The 16,878-nt window shown below is 38.7% G+C and overlaps 1 protein-coding gene across 2 annotated transcripts; it reads left to right on the top strand.

The window, feature by feature from the left end:
- The first annotated feature begins 3,398 nt into the window (after positions 1 to 3,398).
- On the top strand, positions 3,399 to 16,404 carry LOC132893450 (zinc finger protein 664-like). 2 transcript variants are annotated; one of them, XM_060932603.1, is made up of 6 exons: positions 3,399 to 3,546; positions 9,341 to 9,470; positions 10,513 to 10,784; positions 12,372 to 12,439; positions 12,597 to 12,787; positions 15,380 to 16,404. In XM_060932603.1, the coding sequence occupies exons 1-6, from the start codon at positions 3,481 to 3,483 to the stop codon at positions 15,976 to 15,978; spliced, it is 1,326 nt and encodes a 441-aa protein (XP_060788586.1). In that variant the 5' UTR covers positions 3,399 to 3,480; the 3' UTR covers positions 15,979 to 16,404. The 2 variants fall into 2 exon arrangements, with proteins under 2 accessions (XP_060788586.1, XP_060788587.1); XM_060932604.1 differs by adding an exon at positions 3,926 to 4,013 and having other exon boundaries at positions 3,495 to 3,546; positions 9,341 to 10,784.
- Positions 16,405 to 16,878: the final 474 nt, after the last annotated feature.

The raw sequence follows: 16,878 nt of genomic DNA, 5'->3' as shown, positions 1-16,878 counted from the left end.
CTGGAGGTCAAAGGTCACTCGTCGTACCTGTCCACGAGTCACACTGTGGAGATTTTATAGAATGAGATTTTATATAAAGTATTAAAATGAATTCTGATCATTTTCACTCCTGTAGACTGATTTCTTTGCTTAGCCGTGTTACACCTGACACACTGAACATGTCGACTTTTTGCTCTACTTGATTTTAAAGCCAATAAACTTCACTAACTTATAGATATATATTTAAAATGTGTGTGTATATATAATATTCATAATTAATTACACCTTTTAATTGATAATGTTACTGTTCTGAATATAATTATGGCTCCAGTATGATTATATGTAAATTAGATACTTAATGTGTTAACTTTATATATATGTGTGTGTGTGTGTGTGTGTGTGTGTTTATATATGACTTGTTAGTATTGCTGTCTTTGTTTATTCGTCCTTACAGTCTTGTGTTTCTGATTTTTGAGTGTGTTGTGTGTTTGTCGTGTTACTGAAACAATAAAGAAATTGTACATTAGGAATATAACTAAAGCAAATATAACAAAACACGCTGCACACGAGGTTTATTCGATGCTGATGGATCTTAAAGGAGATTTCTATCTTTTCTTTCTTTTTTTTAAAGAGAGAAAATTCGAGGAATGTTAGAGATGTGTCACATTCTGAGGAAAAACACGTGGATTTGTATGTGTTTGCTCTGTGGTTTTATAGGAAGTATATTTTTTTTAATTATTATTATTTTTTTGTTTCATGACGCATACCCTCTGCTCATCATTACTGCTGTGTTCGGTGTATGTTCAAGTATAATTCAAATATATTTTACAGAATTAAATATATGCGGAGTTTTCATTTCCATCTATCAAGTGAATGAAGCGAAAAATCATCCCGGTTCAGAACTTTTTCAGTACAGGATTGGAGCAGATGAGTCATAAATATGTTAGCGAGACCACTAGGCAGGTAAATCCTCCAGTGTGCCGCCCAGATCCATGGTTTTGTTGCCTGGAAAGCTAATTGATAAGGCTAAAAACGTGGCAGCTAGCATAAAGTAATAAGCAACATCACACTAGTTAGCTAGTGCATTAATACACTTGCTATGCTAGCTAAATGAGGGTATGTGATCACTCAAAATGTGCATTTTCTATCCAGTTGAGGATGAAACAGCAGATTTGTTGGAGAAATCATGGAATGGATTATTACAAGTGCATCATAATGCATAGAAATTCAAACTGTATTACTGTGTAAGTCATCCAAAGTGCAAAGTCACCCTTACTTAGTTTACTTAATGCTCAGAGAGAACCGTGTGCTAGCTTGCTCCTAGCATGAACTAGCATAGCATAGAGTAAAGCTAAATTTACTGACTACAAAAAGTCTAAGGGCCCGGTCCCACAACACCGATAACTATAACTGTACCTATAACTCCAACTCTGACTGTCCCTCTGCCTGAGTTTAGTTCCAGTCTGGAGCAGAAACACCACAACTATAATCCCCACTATAATCTCGGTTGGGCCTGACACTCAGGGAAATAAACGCATGCAATTTAGGAATAGTCATGGAAGTTTTTTCCAAGTAGTAGCACATTATTCCGGGTCATACTGTACAGCTCGGACTTCAAAACAACCCATGCACACACTCCGGTGGTTCATAAAATACAGACAGGTTACGGATTATGGAAATATAATCAAAAAGGATACAAAATACAGAGTGGTTACGGATTTTAATGCGGCTGTATCGTGAATGCTGATAATTTACGGATTGGTCACGGATGTTTCAGTATATTACAGATTGGTTACCGATTTCATAAGGGATGATGCATCACGGATAAAACATTAAAAAGTCGAAAACAATTAAATGCTTGGACTGCCGAAGTTCATAATTAAAATATCTTACCTGTATTTATATGTTTACTTTATTAATTTACTGTTGATATTTCACAGAAAATCACATATCCGTGAATGAAAGATCCGTGCTTTGTGTTATATTTTTTATTTTTCGTGAATCCATATTCAGTGACTTCATGATGCAGCAAGGATGTACAAAGATTCCCCGGAGAAAAATAGCATGTGCTCAGACAACGTCACATGGAAACAATGACCTGATTAGTCAGATGTTTTATCAGATCAGGTCCAGACCTGGAAAAATTGCTCCGGAAGCAACCTCACCGATACGGATGAACCCAGGCCTGGGCTATAGGGATCGTTATTGCTCTTATGTGACCACTGACCACATCAACTGCAAGGAACCCATTTATTTATAGCTATAGTTATAATTATAGTTATCGGTATTGTGGTACCAGGCCTTAATTCCTTAAACAACTTTGTGTTTATAAGGAATGAAATATGACATGGTTTCAAAGGATTTTTATCTTACAACAGCATGTCCTGAAGCATTTCATTCCTCTTATACTACAGCAGTTTGCCAATGACTCCAATACGTGTTTTTTTTTTAATCCATTCATAGTTACATTTAACAGAACATCCATGAAACAAATTAGTTTCTGTTCTCATTACATTATAGCAGCTATAAACAGTCATTCCATGACCAGACTCTCTTTTTTCCTCTCACCTGAAGTTTAATAACAACAACAACAACAACTTTTCATGTGACTGAGACACCACAAAGTGTAAACCCCTCGGTCCTGAAGATGTCTGAAAACATAGTTACAGCTTCACCTCTGACTGTTACAAAGCGCTGACACTGGAGACTCCTTCCAGAAATGTTACATAAATAAATATTTATTCTAGTTACAGAAACCATATCAGCGGTTACACACGGATGTAATCTGTTTATGTGGAGCATCCGCTGTACACGACCCTGTGAACGAACTGTTACTATAGAAACGATAATATATTAGAATAAGCACATTAATTAAATAATTAGAGATGTGATTTGTGGCTGCGACTCTAAATTGAGCGTAGGTGTGAATGTGAGTGTGAATGGTTGTCTGTGTCTATGTGTCAGCCCTGTGATGACCTGGCGACTTGTCCAGGGTGAACCCCACCTTTCGCCTGTAGTCAGCTGGGATAGGATCCAGCTCGCCTGCGACCCTGTAGAAGGATAAAGCGGCTACAGATAATGAGATGAGATGAGATGAGATTTGTGGCTGCAGTATTGTCAGAGCTGCTGTTATAGAAAATTAATCAACACCTTCCAACCAATCAGAGTCCAGAACTCAAGTCATGGCCTCATTATACATTGAGTAACTTTGTACTCTCACTAGGAAATCAATCTCGATATTTTAGTTTTGTGTTGTCCAAGTTTCCTGCAGTATGACTTTAATTTTTATTTTTTAATCATGGATGGATCCGTTTTAATAAATAGGAATGCTTTTGGTTGTTGTTCCTGATCACTCCAGCCCAGTGGTGGCGCTAATGAGTCCAATAAACCGATCACCAACTTCAGGAACACAGGAAAGAAGCAGCAGCTGATCTGCAGGGCTGCCTGGTCTGTGGCCCCTTTCTCAGCTGATAGAGTTCTGACCTCTTCTGACCTCTAATAATGAAACCAGGAGGAAGCAGGAGACCCAGGAAGACCTCATGCACACCTGGACCTTCTCACTCACAGGTAAGATTACATTATAATGATCAGGGGTATAGGTGTGTGGTTTTATTATTATTATTATTATTATTATTATTATTATTATAGGTGCAGTTTAATGATGTAATTCTAGCAGTGATGAACTTCATGGTGACTCATTTTTTGTCCATCAAACACAGACTATACAGAAAAAAAAATAAGTCTGGACACACTTTCTAATTCAGTGTTTTATTTTGTTTATTCCCTTTTTATTAATTAAACGTCACTTGATATCTTAATGTAATGATGGATGTAATTTCTGTTTATTTAGTTGTTCAGTTCTTGATATAATACTGTATGGATCACTACGGTTGTGGATGGAATAGGGCTATTTATTTATAGTATATTTATTATTTGCTATTTACAGTTTGATGTCAAACGCATTAAGAAGGCAAAAACCTCATCTGCTAATGACCTTTTGACGAGACGCACCTGTTAATTGAAAAGTATTCCAGGTGACTCCTTCATGAAGCTGGTTAAGATAATGACAATAGTGTGTAAAGTGTCATCAAGGTAAACACTGGATACCCTGAAGAATCTAAAATATCAAACAAATTGCTTTTTTTTAAACACTTATTATATAATATATGGACATGAGTGTTTGAATTTTTGAATTTATTTTTATTTCGAACATGTATAAAAAAAATGTATGTAACTATTTGTACATACAAAAGAAAGAAAACAAGAAAGTGACAAAAAAATTAATAAATAAAATTACATAAAGAGCTCAGACATTACAATACACCGCACAGTGTTCGAAAAAGGAGTGGGAAGAAGTACAATACTTTTTAAATTTCCCACCCCTTTTTAACTACCCCGAAATCCAAACTTCATGAATACACCTATAAAAATATATACCATATATACACTTCATGAATATCTATATAAATATTTAATTAAAAAAATAAATATCTACTACATTCCATATATACACTTCACAAATATCTATATAAATATATAATTACAAAAAATATATATATACTATATACCATATATACACTTCATAAATATCTATATAAATATATAATTACAAAAATAAATATCTACTACATACCTATCCCTGTAAATATGAATATATAAACTATCCCCATAAATAAATATATACCATATATACCATATACTAAGTTAGTTCTAATATAACAATCAACTCTATTCTATTTATAGATTTATCCCTCATCATCCTCTGTTAACATACTTCCTCTTCGATATACTTGTTTAAAAATATTTTTTGTACCTTTTTTTAAACAGATTTATATTTGCACTTTGTTTTATTTCTGTCTCCAGTCTGTTCCATAAAGTCACCCCACAGCTCGATACGCACATGCTTTTCATATTTGTTCAAACCTTTGTTTTTTTAAGATTTAGGTCTCCCCTTAGATTATTGAGGTATTTCACCTGACGTCACAGGGTCACGTGACGCCCCGGTGTCCACCATTTTGGACGGCAAGCTAGCTAATGTCAACAACAGTAGCTGGTATGTTACTGTAGCAATATTTACGTTCAGTCATTTGGATGACTGTTAAAACCTTTCAGTTTCAAGTTTTTCCTTTACTGGATTTACTAGTTTACTGAGCTAGCGCGCGATAGCTCCCGGCTTGGCCGGCAAGCGCGCGATGGCTCCCGGCTTGGCCGGCAAGCGCGCGATGGCTCCCGGCTTGGCCGGAGAGCGCGCGATGGCTCCCGGCTTGGCCGGAGAGCGCGCGATGGCTCCTGGCTTGGCCGGCGAGCGCGCGATGGCTCCCGGCTTGGCCGAGCGCGCTAGCTCAGTAAACTAGTAAATCCAGTAAAGGAAAAACTTGAGACTGAAAGGTTTTAACAGTCATCCAAATGACTGAACGTAAATATTGCTACAGTAACATACCAGCTACGATGTTGTTGACATTAGCTAGTGCTAACAGCTAGTTGCTAATACACTGCTACAACTACACCGACCTTAATAATACAGTTCTTGGTCATTGCCTGGTAACAGCAAATTTATAACGGGCCATGTCTCAACAGACTAAGAAGTTATTTCAATGACATTTAATAACATTTTGTTTATCCTGAGGACCGAAAGTAAATGAAAATGTGAACAAACCTTAGCTGTAATCAGATGGCGACCACCGGCTCCAGGGACGACCCGCTGATGTAGGCATGTTACCCAGCCTGACACAAAATATTTGTAGGCATCCAAATATTTGTAGGCATCCAAACTCGTATATGCTTTCAGATCAATACCTGTGTATGGCGATGGGTTTTTAACGACATAGGTATACAGATCATGTGGGCCGAAGTCAGGTAAAGACGAGGGCTTCGTGTACTTCCGTACGTCAGTGAACAATCCTGGTGGAAGCAGGTAAACGTCGTTCTCTAAGCCTGCTAACCTCAATTTTTGCAAATACCTCTCCCTCTGCTCGCCCTGTAAATGCCCTACGTCGCTGGATAGTGAAGGTGTTTTCTGCATCTCTCTCCTTTTTCTTTTATGTTTTTCATTTGTCGCCTTCCTCGCATTCAAACTGATTCGAGCCGTGCCGTCCAAAATGGCAGCGTCACATGACTTGGTCACGTGAGTGAAATACCTCAATATCCCCCCTCTCTCTCACTAAACATTCCTTGTATATTTTTTGGCAATAGATTATTTCTCGCTTTATACATTATTTGTGCTGTTCTGAATTTGACCAGATCCATAAATTTCAACATGTGTGATTTTATGAATAGTGGGTTTGTGTGATCTCTGTATCCTGTTTTGTTTATTATCCTTATTGCTCTTTTCTGTATTGTACATATCGGCTGGGAAATACACCACTGATATTTTTCATCCAAGCTCCATCCGGGACATGGAGAGCTAAAACCATGACGCAGATCTCTATACATCAGTGCGTCTTTTTCTCTTTCAGAATTCTCTCAAAATCTTCTGTATGTAACGAAGTAAACCTGGCAGCCATGTTTGTTTACAAATTGTCTGTCACTCACTAGTGCAGAAGTTTTATGTCTCTGACGTGTGACATCATGTTGTCTTAACAACCATGTAATATTGTAAACCATATTCAACGCTCATTCTCCACTGGGTAGAGTGATGTAATACATGTAGGATAAGCGGCATGTTATCAAACCAAATGAATGAAACCCGCTAGAAGGGAATAGGACTTTTTTTTTTTTATTCCATCGAAAAAGTGTCCTGTATGTATAATAATTCCCGATATATCACTGACGTCATTCCCAGTGTTTTCCCACTGACTAGATGCACATTGGCAAAATGGTGAACCGGTTCAAAATTAAAATTCTTTTGATTAACTTGCGTATTTTGTTTTTTTTGTGTGTAGATGTGTCCATATAATATAAAGAACATTACATGGTGGAGTGAAGATATGCAGTTCATCTTCTTGTGGTGAAGAATAATCAGTTGTTCACTTCACTCACTTGCCAAATGTACATTCACCACTCAAAGATAAACTGCATTTCTTTGTACAGCCATGTAATGTCCTCTATTGTTACGCTTCTGTGAGCGCTCAAAGTCGTCACATCTATATATGTTCCTTCCTGATGTTATTTCATAGTTTTGATGTTTTCAGTTTTGTTCTACAATGTAGAAAATAGTCAAAATAGAGAAAATCCTATGAATGAGTAGGGGTATACAAACTTTTGACTGAAATTTTGTGCGTTTTATATAAGGGATGAAACAAATGGTGGTAATATTCTAAAAGGAGATCAATATGAGGTGCATTATTACCAGAAAGGTTCACAGGGCTCCTGGTCGGGAACAGAAGTGTGCATCAGGACTGGGATCATCTATATTTAAAAAAAAAAAATACACAAGTGTGAGGGTTTGACTCTTGTGCAGGTGTGGGACAAAGAAAGTACAAAGAACACATTCATTAAAATGAACAGAAGAAATATCACTGAGAAGTACAACTACAGTGGTGCTTGAAAGTTTGTGAACCCTTTAGAGTTTTCTATATTTCTGCATAAATATGACCTAAAACATCATCAGATTTTCACACAAGTCCTAAAAGTAGATAAAGAGAACCCAGTTAAACAAATGAGACAAAAATATTATACTTGGTCATTTATTTATTGAGGAAAATGACCCAATATTACATATCTGTGAGTGGCAAAAGTATGTGAACCTCTAGGATTAGCAGTTAATTTGAAGGTGAAATTAGAGTCAGGTGTTTTCAATCAATGGGATGACAATCAGGTGTGAGTGGGCACCCTGTTTTATTTAAAGAACAGGGATCTATCAAAGTCTGATCTTCACAACACATGTTTGTGGAAGTGTATCATGGCATGAACAAAGGAGATTTCTGAGGACCTCAGAAAAAGCGTTGTTGATGCTCATCAGGCTGGAAAAGGTTACAAAACCATCTCTAAAGAGTTTGGACTCCACCAATCCACAGTCAGACAGATTGTGTACAAATGGAGGAAATTCAAGACCATTGTTACCCTCCCCAGGAGTGGTCGACCAACAAAGATCACTCCAAGAGCAAGGCGTATAATAGTCGGCGATGTCACAAAGGACCCCAGGGTAACTTCTAAGCAACTGAAGGCTTCTCTCACATTGGCTAATGTTAATGTTAATGAGTCCACCATCAGGAGAACACTGAACAACAATGGTGTGCATGGCAGGGTTGCAAGGAGAAAGTCACTGCTCTCCAAAAACAACATTGCTGCTTGTCTGCAGTTTGCTAAAGATCACGTGGACAAGCCAGAAGGCTATTGGAAAAATGTTTTGTGGACGGATGAGACCAAAATAGAACTTTTTGGTTTAAATGAGAAGCGTTATGTTTGGAGAAAGGAAAACACTGCATTCCAGCATAAGAACCTTATCCCATCTGTGAAACATGGTGGTGGTAGTATCATGGTTTGGGCCTGTTTTGCTGCATCTGGGCCAGGACCGCTAGCCATCATTGATGGAACAATGAATTCTGAATTATACCAGAGAATTCTAAAGGAAAATGTCAGGACATCTGTCCATGAACTGAATCTCATGAGAAGGTGGGTCATGCAGCAAGACAACGACCCTAAGCACACAAGTCATTCTACCAAAGAATGGTTAAAGAAGAATAAAGTGAATGTTTTGGAATGGCCAAGTCAAAGTCCTGACCTTAATCCAATGGAAATGTTGTGGAAGGACCTGAAGTGAGCAGTTCATGTGAGGAAACCCACCAACATCCCAGAGTTGAAGCTGTTCTGTACGGAGGAACGGGCTAAAATTCCTCCAAGCCGGTGTGCAGGACTGATCAACAGTTACCGCAAACGTTTAGTTGCAGTTATTGCTGCACAAGGGGGTCACACCAGATACTGAAAGCGAAGGTTCACATCCTTTTGCCACTCACAGATATGTAATATTGTAATATATTCATTTTCCTCAATAAATAAATGACCAAGTATAATATTTTTGTCTCATTTGTTTAACTGGGTTCTCTTTATCTACTTTTAGGACTTGTGTGAAAATCTGATGATGTTTTAGGTCATATTTATGCAGAAATATAGAAAATTCTAAAGGGTTCACAAACTTTCAAGCAACACTGTAAAAATAATAGCAGTGTGAGGACTAACAAAACGAGCCAATAAACAACAGAACCAGCGTTACTCATTCTGACGAGACGAGCGCTTCACAGAGAACCCTGGTTTATTTGGAAGAGGACCAAGACCTTGATTATTAAATCCATTAAAAGGAACCAGATGAAAGAAATTTGGTTTGTTTTATTTTCGTTTTGAAAGCCCATATTTGTGACTCAGTGTTGATGATCTTTGTTTTGTTTAAGAAGTCTTATTGTTGTTTGTTCTTTTGCTTTGTGAGGCTGTGAAGACGGAAGAGACCTCAGATGAAACGACATCGATCTCTGTAGGACACATCGACTCTGTGGATGGAGAGAATGGAGGATTCCTGAAGAAGCCTATAAAAAAGGAGGAAGATGAAGACTACCTTTGTAAGACAGCAGAATTCATCACGTAACCCTGTTCTATTTCTGGTTTAACAGGAATCTGAGGCTCCTTGAAAACTTGCAAATTGAAGATTGGAAGAAAGATCAGGCCATGTTTTTCTGATCTTCAGTTGTCCAGTAGCTTCCTGAGGTTCCTGTTCTTGCCTGACTGGAGAGGAACCTGATGTGGCCTTCTGCTGTTATAGCCCTGGATTGATGTGTTGTGTGTTCTGAGATGCTTTTCTGCTCATCATATTTGTAAAGAGTGGTTATTTGAGTTACTGTAGACTCATGCCAGTCTGTCCGTTCCGTTTTCCTTTCACTGGTCTCTTTCTGCCCACAGAACCTCTGCTCACTGAATGTTTTTTGTTTTTTGGATTATTCTGTGTAAACTCTGGAGACTGTTGCATCTCTGCAAATCACAGGAGATCAGCAGTTTCTGAAATACTCAAATCAGCAATCATGCCATGGTTAAAGACGCTGAGATGTCCTCTTCCCTCGTTCTGATGTTTGATGAACATTAACCGTAGCTCTTGACCTGTATCTGCATGGTTTTATAATGAATGTTCATGGAGATTTTGCTTATCTCTTTCTTCCTCTGTGAGGAATTGGGTTTGTTCTGGTTTAGTTGGAACAAAAATCTGCAGCCACAGTGGGCTTTTGTGGTATTCCTACTCCTTCCATATCAAAGATCTAGATTACAATCACAGTACACACACAATCTAACCATTTCTTCACTGAAATCGTGTTTTTAGTTTAAAAAAAAAATTCCAAAAGGTACGATGTAAATTTTTAGTGATGAAATGGGTAACCCAGAAAACTGTCATTTCGTACCAAGGTTGGACAGAATAAATAATAAACGTTGTTGGAAACAGGACCTTGACTTTGATGTGACTGAGTCAAAATTCCCATCAGTGTGGTTGTGGATGTGAGACTTCAAACCAGGCAATGAACAGAGTTCCAAACAGTAAGAAATCTTAAAGGATTTTCAAAGCCGTCTTTTTTTGTTTGTTTCATTTCTTGTCTTCGTTGTATTCTCTCCTTCCAGACTGTGAGCACTGCAGGACCTTCTTCACCAGTGAGTGTAATGTTCATGGTCCGGCTGTCTTTGTCCCTGACGCTCCTGTTCCTATGGGAGTCTCTGACCGAGCCATACGAACCCTTCCCCCTGGTCTAGAGGTTCAGGTGTCCAGTATTCGTAACACAGGCCTGGGCGTGTTCAATAAAGGCGAGATTATTCCAGTTGGTGTGCACTTCGGACCCTACAAGGGAGATCTCGTAGACAGAGAGGAAGCGATGAACAGTGGCTACTCTAGGGTGGTGAGTCTGTTAGTTAATATGCATTTTTATAGCACGTTGTCGCAAAGCGGCTTTACAAAAACCTCTGGGTTTGGCTTGGTGGTGCCTCCCAATGAGAAATCCTTGATCACCATGATCGAGTCCTCCACAAGCTGGCAGGTGATGGATTTAAAAGGGTGTCTGTTGTAGAAATGATGCTTTGCGTCATTTCGCTTGTGCATGTTGTTGATCTCATGGTGGCATGGACAGGGTTTCTACTGGGTTCTGAAAAATATTCTCCACTTTTTTTCCTTAAAAAATAATAAAAATAAAGTTCAAAAAGTATTCTTCACATCTTCTTAGTCTGTATTTTTTTTTCTTAGTTACTGACTTATCAAAGTGGACTGAATACAGGTTTATTCCAACCAAAATGGTACAATTCAAATATGTGTACAGTTCCAGCTCGGCCTCTCCTTTACATATCAATTTGGGCTCCAGTCTCTAATAAGAGAGCCTTGATTTTGGGCCCCTGTGCACCATCAAGCTAAAATAAACCTCTTTAGTTTGAGCTTACTGAAGGTTATTTTAGCAGGGAATTATTCAGAAATGGTATTAGGACTCCCTTTAGCCTTTACTTCAACACAAATTTGACTTACAATTGAACGGAGTCGAGAAGAGCCTTGGAACAAACAACAGTGAAGGAATCCGAATTTCCCGTCAATTTATAAACCGAACACAAAATGACACTGCATTTTACATCATATGTTCACCACGGGGACTCAACATGCCACACACCCCAGAACATAGCTCCCTTCAGTTGCTTGCCTTTTTAAATTAATTTATTTTTAAACCTGACGGTGTCCGATGTGCTCGGGGACAGTTGGGGCTCGGAGTGTGCCTCCCTGTGGCTGTTTCAGCCCTTAAATCATCTTCAGTGCTTGAAGAACCCCACCCAAAAAACCTTTGCCAGCTCAGACTGCGTCATTGTTTATTTCACGCAGAGATAATTACACCGCTACACCAGGCCCATTTAAGAGGCACTGCGATTGGCCAAAAGCTTGGTGCTCATTTGGTCATTGTGTGTAGTTGGTTTTTATTGGTCACAAACGCGTGCTGATTGTTTACACTCTCTGGCTTCCTGCCATCTCTTCACTGGGGTTGGATTTCAGTAAATGGAGGGATTTCTATAAAAGATGACTTATGATAAAGATGACATACATTCATCACCGTGACGACTGCTAGTAATTTTTGTCACTGATAGATTATGTTCGTCAATGACGAGTGCCAGTGGGAACCCTGCATGGATTTGGTTATGATGAATTAAAGGTTTTTTTTTTTATTTTAATTTTTATTTTTTTAATGAAACCATCACTTGAGGGTCTAAATGCAACTCGTTGATCCAGGAAAGGTCTCCAGTGATGAACAGGATGTCGAAACGAACAGTTTAATTCTATTTTTAATTGGATAAAGAATTTTAAACTGTTGGTAGATGATAACCAGGAGTTCACACAGGTCTTCCACATGCTTATAATGTTCCAGATGACACGGGCCAAGCACTGGAGCACTGCTGTCTGGAGCACTTATTGTCTGTACGAATGGATTTAGAGTAAATTTCCATTTTTTTTAAAGATATACAGGAGCAAGCAGAGTGAGGAGTACATAGATGCCAAGAGCGAGAAGCGAGCTAATTGGATGAGGTGAGGAACACAACACTGAAATGAAATCTGCTGGCTGTTCTTTTTAGAATTGAGTCATTGATTATTACACTTCCTGATTTTCTTCATCTTCCTACAGCTACTTGTTGATCACTTACCTTTTCACTCTCTTCTGAACATTTATCCCTCGTTTTTCCAGGTATGTGAATTGTGCTCGTAATCACGATGAGCAGAATCTGGTGGCTTTCCAGCATCAAGGGGGAATTCTATACCGTTCCTGTCGACCCATTAAACCAGGACAGGAGCTCTTGTTATCGTATGAAGAGGATTATGCCAAAGATCTCAGCATCACGTTCGACTCCATCTATAACAGAAAGAGCTCAGTGAATGGTAATGAACAAACACTGTGATTTTAAATCTTTTTCTTTGATACGGTCAGGCCAGTGGTTTTCTGTTCTTGAACACTTAATTTAACTTTTCAACTAATTAAATTTGGCCTCAGCCTGAGGCTAGACCCAAATATACTGTACAGTTAAAAGTATGTGCACCCCTGACCATTGCATCACCTGTATGTCCTTGTTGAACGTCTCATTCCAGATTTATTCTCCTTTGATGTTATAATGGGCTCCATTATTCTCTTCTGTTCTGTGAAAGATATCTGTGCATTCAGCTATCTGTGAGATCCGACACCGATGTTGGTGATGTTGAGGTTCCAGTTTGTCCCAAAGGTGTTCAGTGGGGTTGAATTCGGTCAGAGCTCTGTGCAGGACACTCGAGTTCTTCATTCCAATGTTCACACACCATGTCTCCATGGAGCTCGTTTTGTGTACAGGAGCATCATCATCATCATGCTGGAATAGATTTGGGGTCTCTTGTTTCCAGTGAAGGGAATCTGTAATGCAACATTTGTACAAAACGTCTCTATTTTGTGTGCTTTAAACTTTGTGGGAACAGTTTGAGGAAGGAACACACACGGGTGTGGTGGTCGGGGTGCACATACTTTTGGCCATATAGTGCACTACAGAGTCTCTCAGAGAAGGGCACAAGACAAGCTCTATAGCTTAGTTGTAACATGAGACTTAGGAGTGGTTGATCTGGTGTATTTCCTTGAACACTTGACAGAACCTGCACCTGAATCCATTTGCACCCAGAGTTTGGTAGGTTTAGTCGAGTATGAAGATGTTTTTTGGTGCAGTCTGCTGTCTCTGGTCCACATGATTGTAGGGCTGGACAGCAGTCAACTTGAACCTGCCATGTTGGGTCTGATTTCCAGTTTCACTCTAGCAATCGGCATGCAGCGATAAATCAAGATACAAATTTGATTATTTCGAATTGATGAAATAAAAAATTAACCATGATTTATTATCATGCTGCATAAACTCGTAGATTTATTTTTCTAGCTGTAATTGCAATGTTTATTTAGAAAGTAGAGCTGGAATACATGTGACTTCACTGTAGGTGGAAGTAACACAGCTCTAATGCTGCAACAACACAAAACTGATCTAAAATGGGAAAGAATTGTGTGGTTGTGTGCAAACAGATTTAATAAGAAATCAGGGCTCTCTTTGTACGGCCTGCTGAAAGATAAAGAAAAGAGAAGCAAATGGAGGAAGAACAAATTTGTTCTCCAAAATTCTTCACTTTTTAATAAAAGGAATATTTTAGTTAATAGATGATTTTTGTTTTACTCCAACCTTTACAAATGTGTGTAAATTATTCATTTGTGCTAGCAGTGCTGGCACAAATTGTTACTCTCACTCAGGATTTTTCTACTTTATTCTTCTTATTATCCTCCTAACATTTTTAGGGTGCTATTTCTCCCTCAGCTTTCTATCCAATCATCACCAAATTTCACATGAAGAATACCTCTGGGCTGAATTAAGTTGCTATGACTTTTGGTGCCGATCTGGATCACTACGCTAGAATGATCCATGAAAAACAGGCTTTTTTTTCCCTCACTAAGCGTCATTCTCTGCCTCTTACTGTTCCAGATCTATAGGGTACGGTGACCAGACGTCCCGTTTTGTAAGAGCTAGCGCAAATCACTGTGACTTTAGTCACAGTCTCTATGTAGTTATTGTTGGTTATTATAAAAATGAAACAAAAGGTGGGTTTATTTTTTTATATTTATTTTATTTTTTACACTAATTTAACAAAAGGAATATTTAAGTTGATAAAGTATAGGAAAATGTTACTTTTTTTTGGTAATAAAATTTTCATAATTTTTTTCCTCAAAAATAATATAGGAAAATCAAATCATGAGCCCAATATGGTGAATTGTTACTTGCCTCACTGTTAATAAATGGCATGTTTGTAACCTTTGGATAAACTAGATAGAACTCGACGCCAACGGCGTCGATGGGGATGCCTCCGCCCGGTAGACTACACGCCTTATTAAGTTGTGATTTGGGGATGGACATTTGACCTCACAGTAACTTTGATCTGGTGAAATTACTTGTATCAGCCTTGGAGACATTGTGTTTACAAGGTTTTCGGACAGACATTTGACCTCACTGTGACCTTGACCTTAGACCCTTTGATCTCAAAATCTAATCAGTTCATGTTTGTCCCAAAGCGCACGAATGGTGAAAGTTTGGTGAAATTCCTTTTATTAGCCTTTGAGATATCGTGTTCACAAGGTTTCCGGACGGACGGACGGACGCACGGACAGACGGACAACCCGAAAACATAATGCCTCCTGCACCTTACGGTGGCGGAGGCATAAAAACAGTGCCTTATTTTTGATGTATGCGTCTTACTGCTTAGACATGATCAGTGTAAACTACAAACTAGTTGTCTTCAATGTGATGTTAGCACAAACATTCAACTTGGACATGATTGCAATTGCCAGCCTAATTATTAATCAATATTGAGATTTTTTTTTTTAAATCCAGTAAAGGAATTTACCTCTCTGAAACATGTTTGGTTTCCTGTCTGTCCCTCTGTTTTACTTCAAATAATAACAAGAACTGTTTCACACAGGAGAGAAGCGGTATCAGTGCTCACAGTGCAGGAAGAATTTCACCAGACACAGTCACCTCCAACGCCACCAGCGCATTCACACGGGAGAGAAACCGTATTATTGCTCACAGTGCGGCAAGAGTTTTACTCAACAGAGTCATCTCCAGCAACACCAGCGCATTCACACCGGAGAGAAACCGTATCACTGCACGCAGTGCGGGAAGAGGTTCACCGGACAGAGTCATCTTCAAGTGCATGAACGTGTTCACACAGGAGAGAAACCGTTTCATTGCTCACAGTGCGGGAAGAGTTTTACTGAGAAAGGTACTCTCAAGGCCCACGAACGCATTCACACCGGAGAGAAACCGTATCGCTGCTCACGCTGTGGGAAGAGTTTTACTGAGAGAGGAAGCCTCAAAACGCACCAACGTGTTCACACAGGAGAGAAACCGTTTTACTGCTCGGAGTGCGGGAAGAGTTTTACTGAGAGAGGGAGTCTCAAAACCCATGAGCGCATTCACACAGGAGAGAAGCCGTATCACTGCTCAGCATGTGGACGGAGATTCACTTACTCTGTAACGTTCAAAACACACAAGTGCACCAACGCAAAAACATCGTGATCTGAGGCATGAAAATGTGTATTTTTCATATTTGTAAAGCTAGTGATCATGAGCACTTTGTTGAAGGCAAAACACTTAAAAAAAAGAGAATAAATAATTTAGTATTTATTTGATATTACTATTAAATATTAGTTTGTTCAAGAAACAAACTGCTCGGTAACATTTCTGTAAAATGTTCCATTAGGTATTTGGTTAATACTGTATGTAGATCAACATTTCAAGATGTGTCTGTAATTTACATCTCATTATGGATAGCTATCAATTCCTGTTCGGATTCCTGTGAATAAGTCTGTGCTGGCTTTTTTTTTTTTTAAACCCTTTTCTTCAACAGTACAACTGATATTTAAAAAAAAAAACTGACGTGTTTTACAAGATGTGCATTTTATTTGGATCTCTTAAAGGAAATGCAAAGTGAACCACTTCTGTTACCATGGTATGCTATGTAGCTATAAAGATGTTGAACATCACGTACAGTATGTATGAGCTTTATGTGCCTTAACACGGAGCCTCCAGTCTTCCAGGAAGACTTTCTGCTAAATTTTGAAACATGGCTGCAGGGATTGGCTTCCCTGAGCACTAGTGAGCTTGGGTATTGATTGGTGTTGACTGTTCCACACCAATCTCAAGCAATCAGACCTTCACAGACCTGAGGGGATATTGTCATGTTGGAAAAGGAGAGGAAAAGAAAGGTCCTGCTGCAACGTTGGAAGTTCTTCAGTATGTTCTTGTATGTCTCAAGACCCAAACTATAAATGGAGATTAGGGTGCATCAGTTGCCCTCACTTTCATAAAATCTGATGTATTTTTGTTTGGGTGTTCCTTTTCACCAATAAAGACATCCTGTAAAATTTTTTGACCATATTCAAAAGTCTAATGGTGGCACTATGAGGTTCATTTTTT

The sequence above is a fragment of the Neoarius graeffei genome, chromosome 10, assembly GCF_027579695.1.
Source record: "Neoarius graeffei isolate fNeoGra1 chromosome 10, fNeoGra1.pri, whole genome shotgun sequence".
Classification (NCBI taxonomy): domain Eukaryota; kingdom Metazoa; phylum Chordata; class Actinopteri; order Siluriformes; family Ariidae; genus Neoarius; species Neoarius graeffei.
Note: the sequence above shows the minus strand (reverse complement) of the source record. Positions and strands in the feature narration are given on the sequence as shown.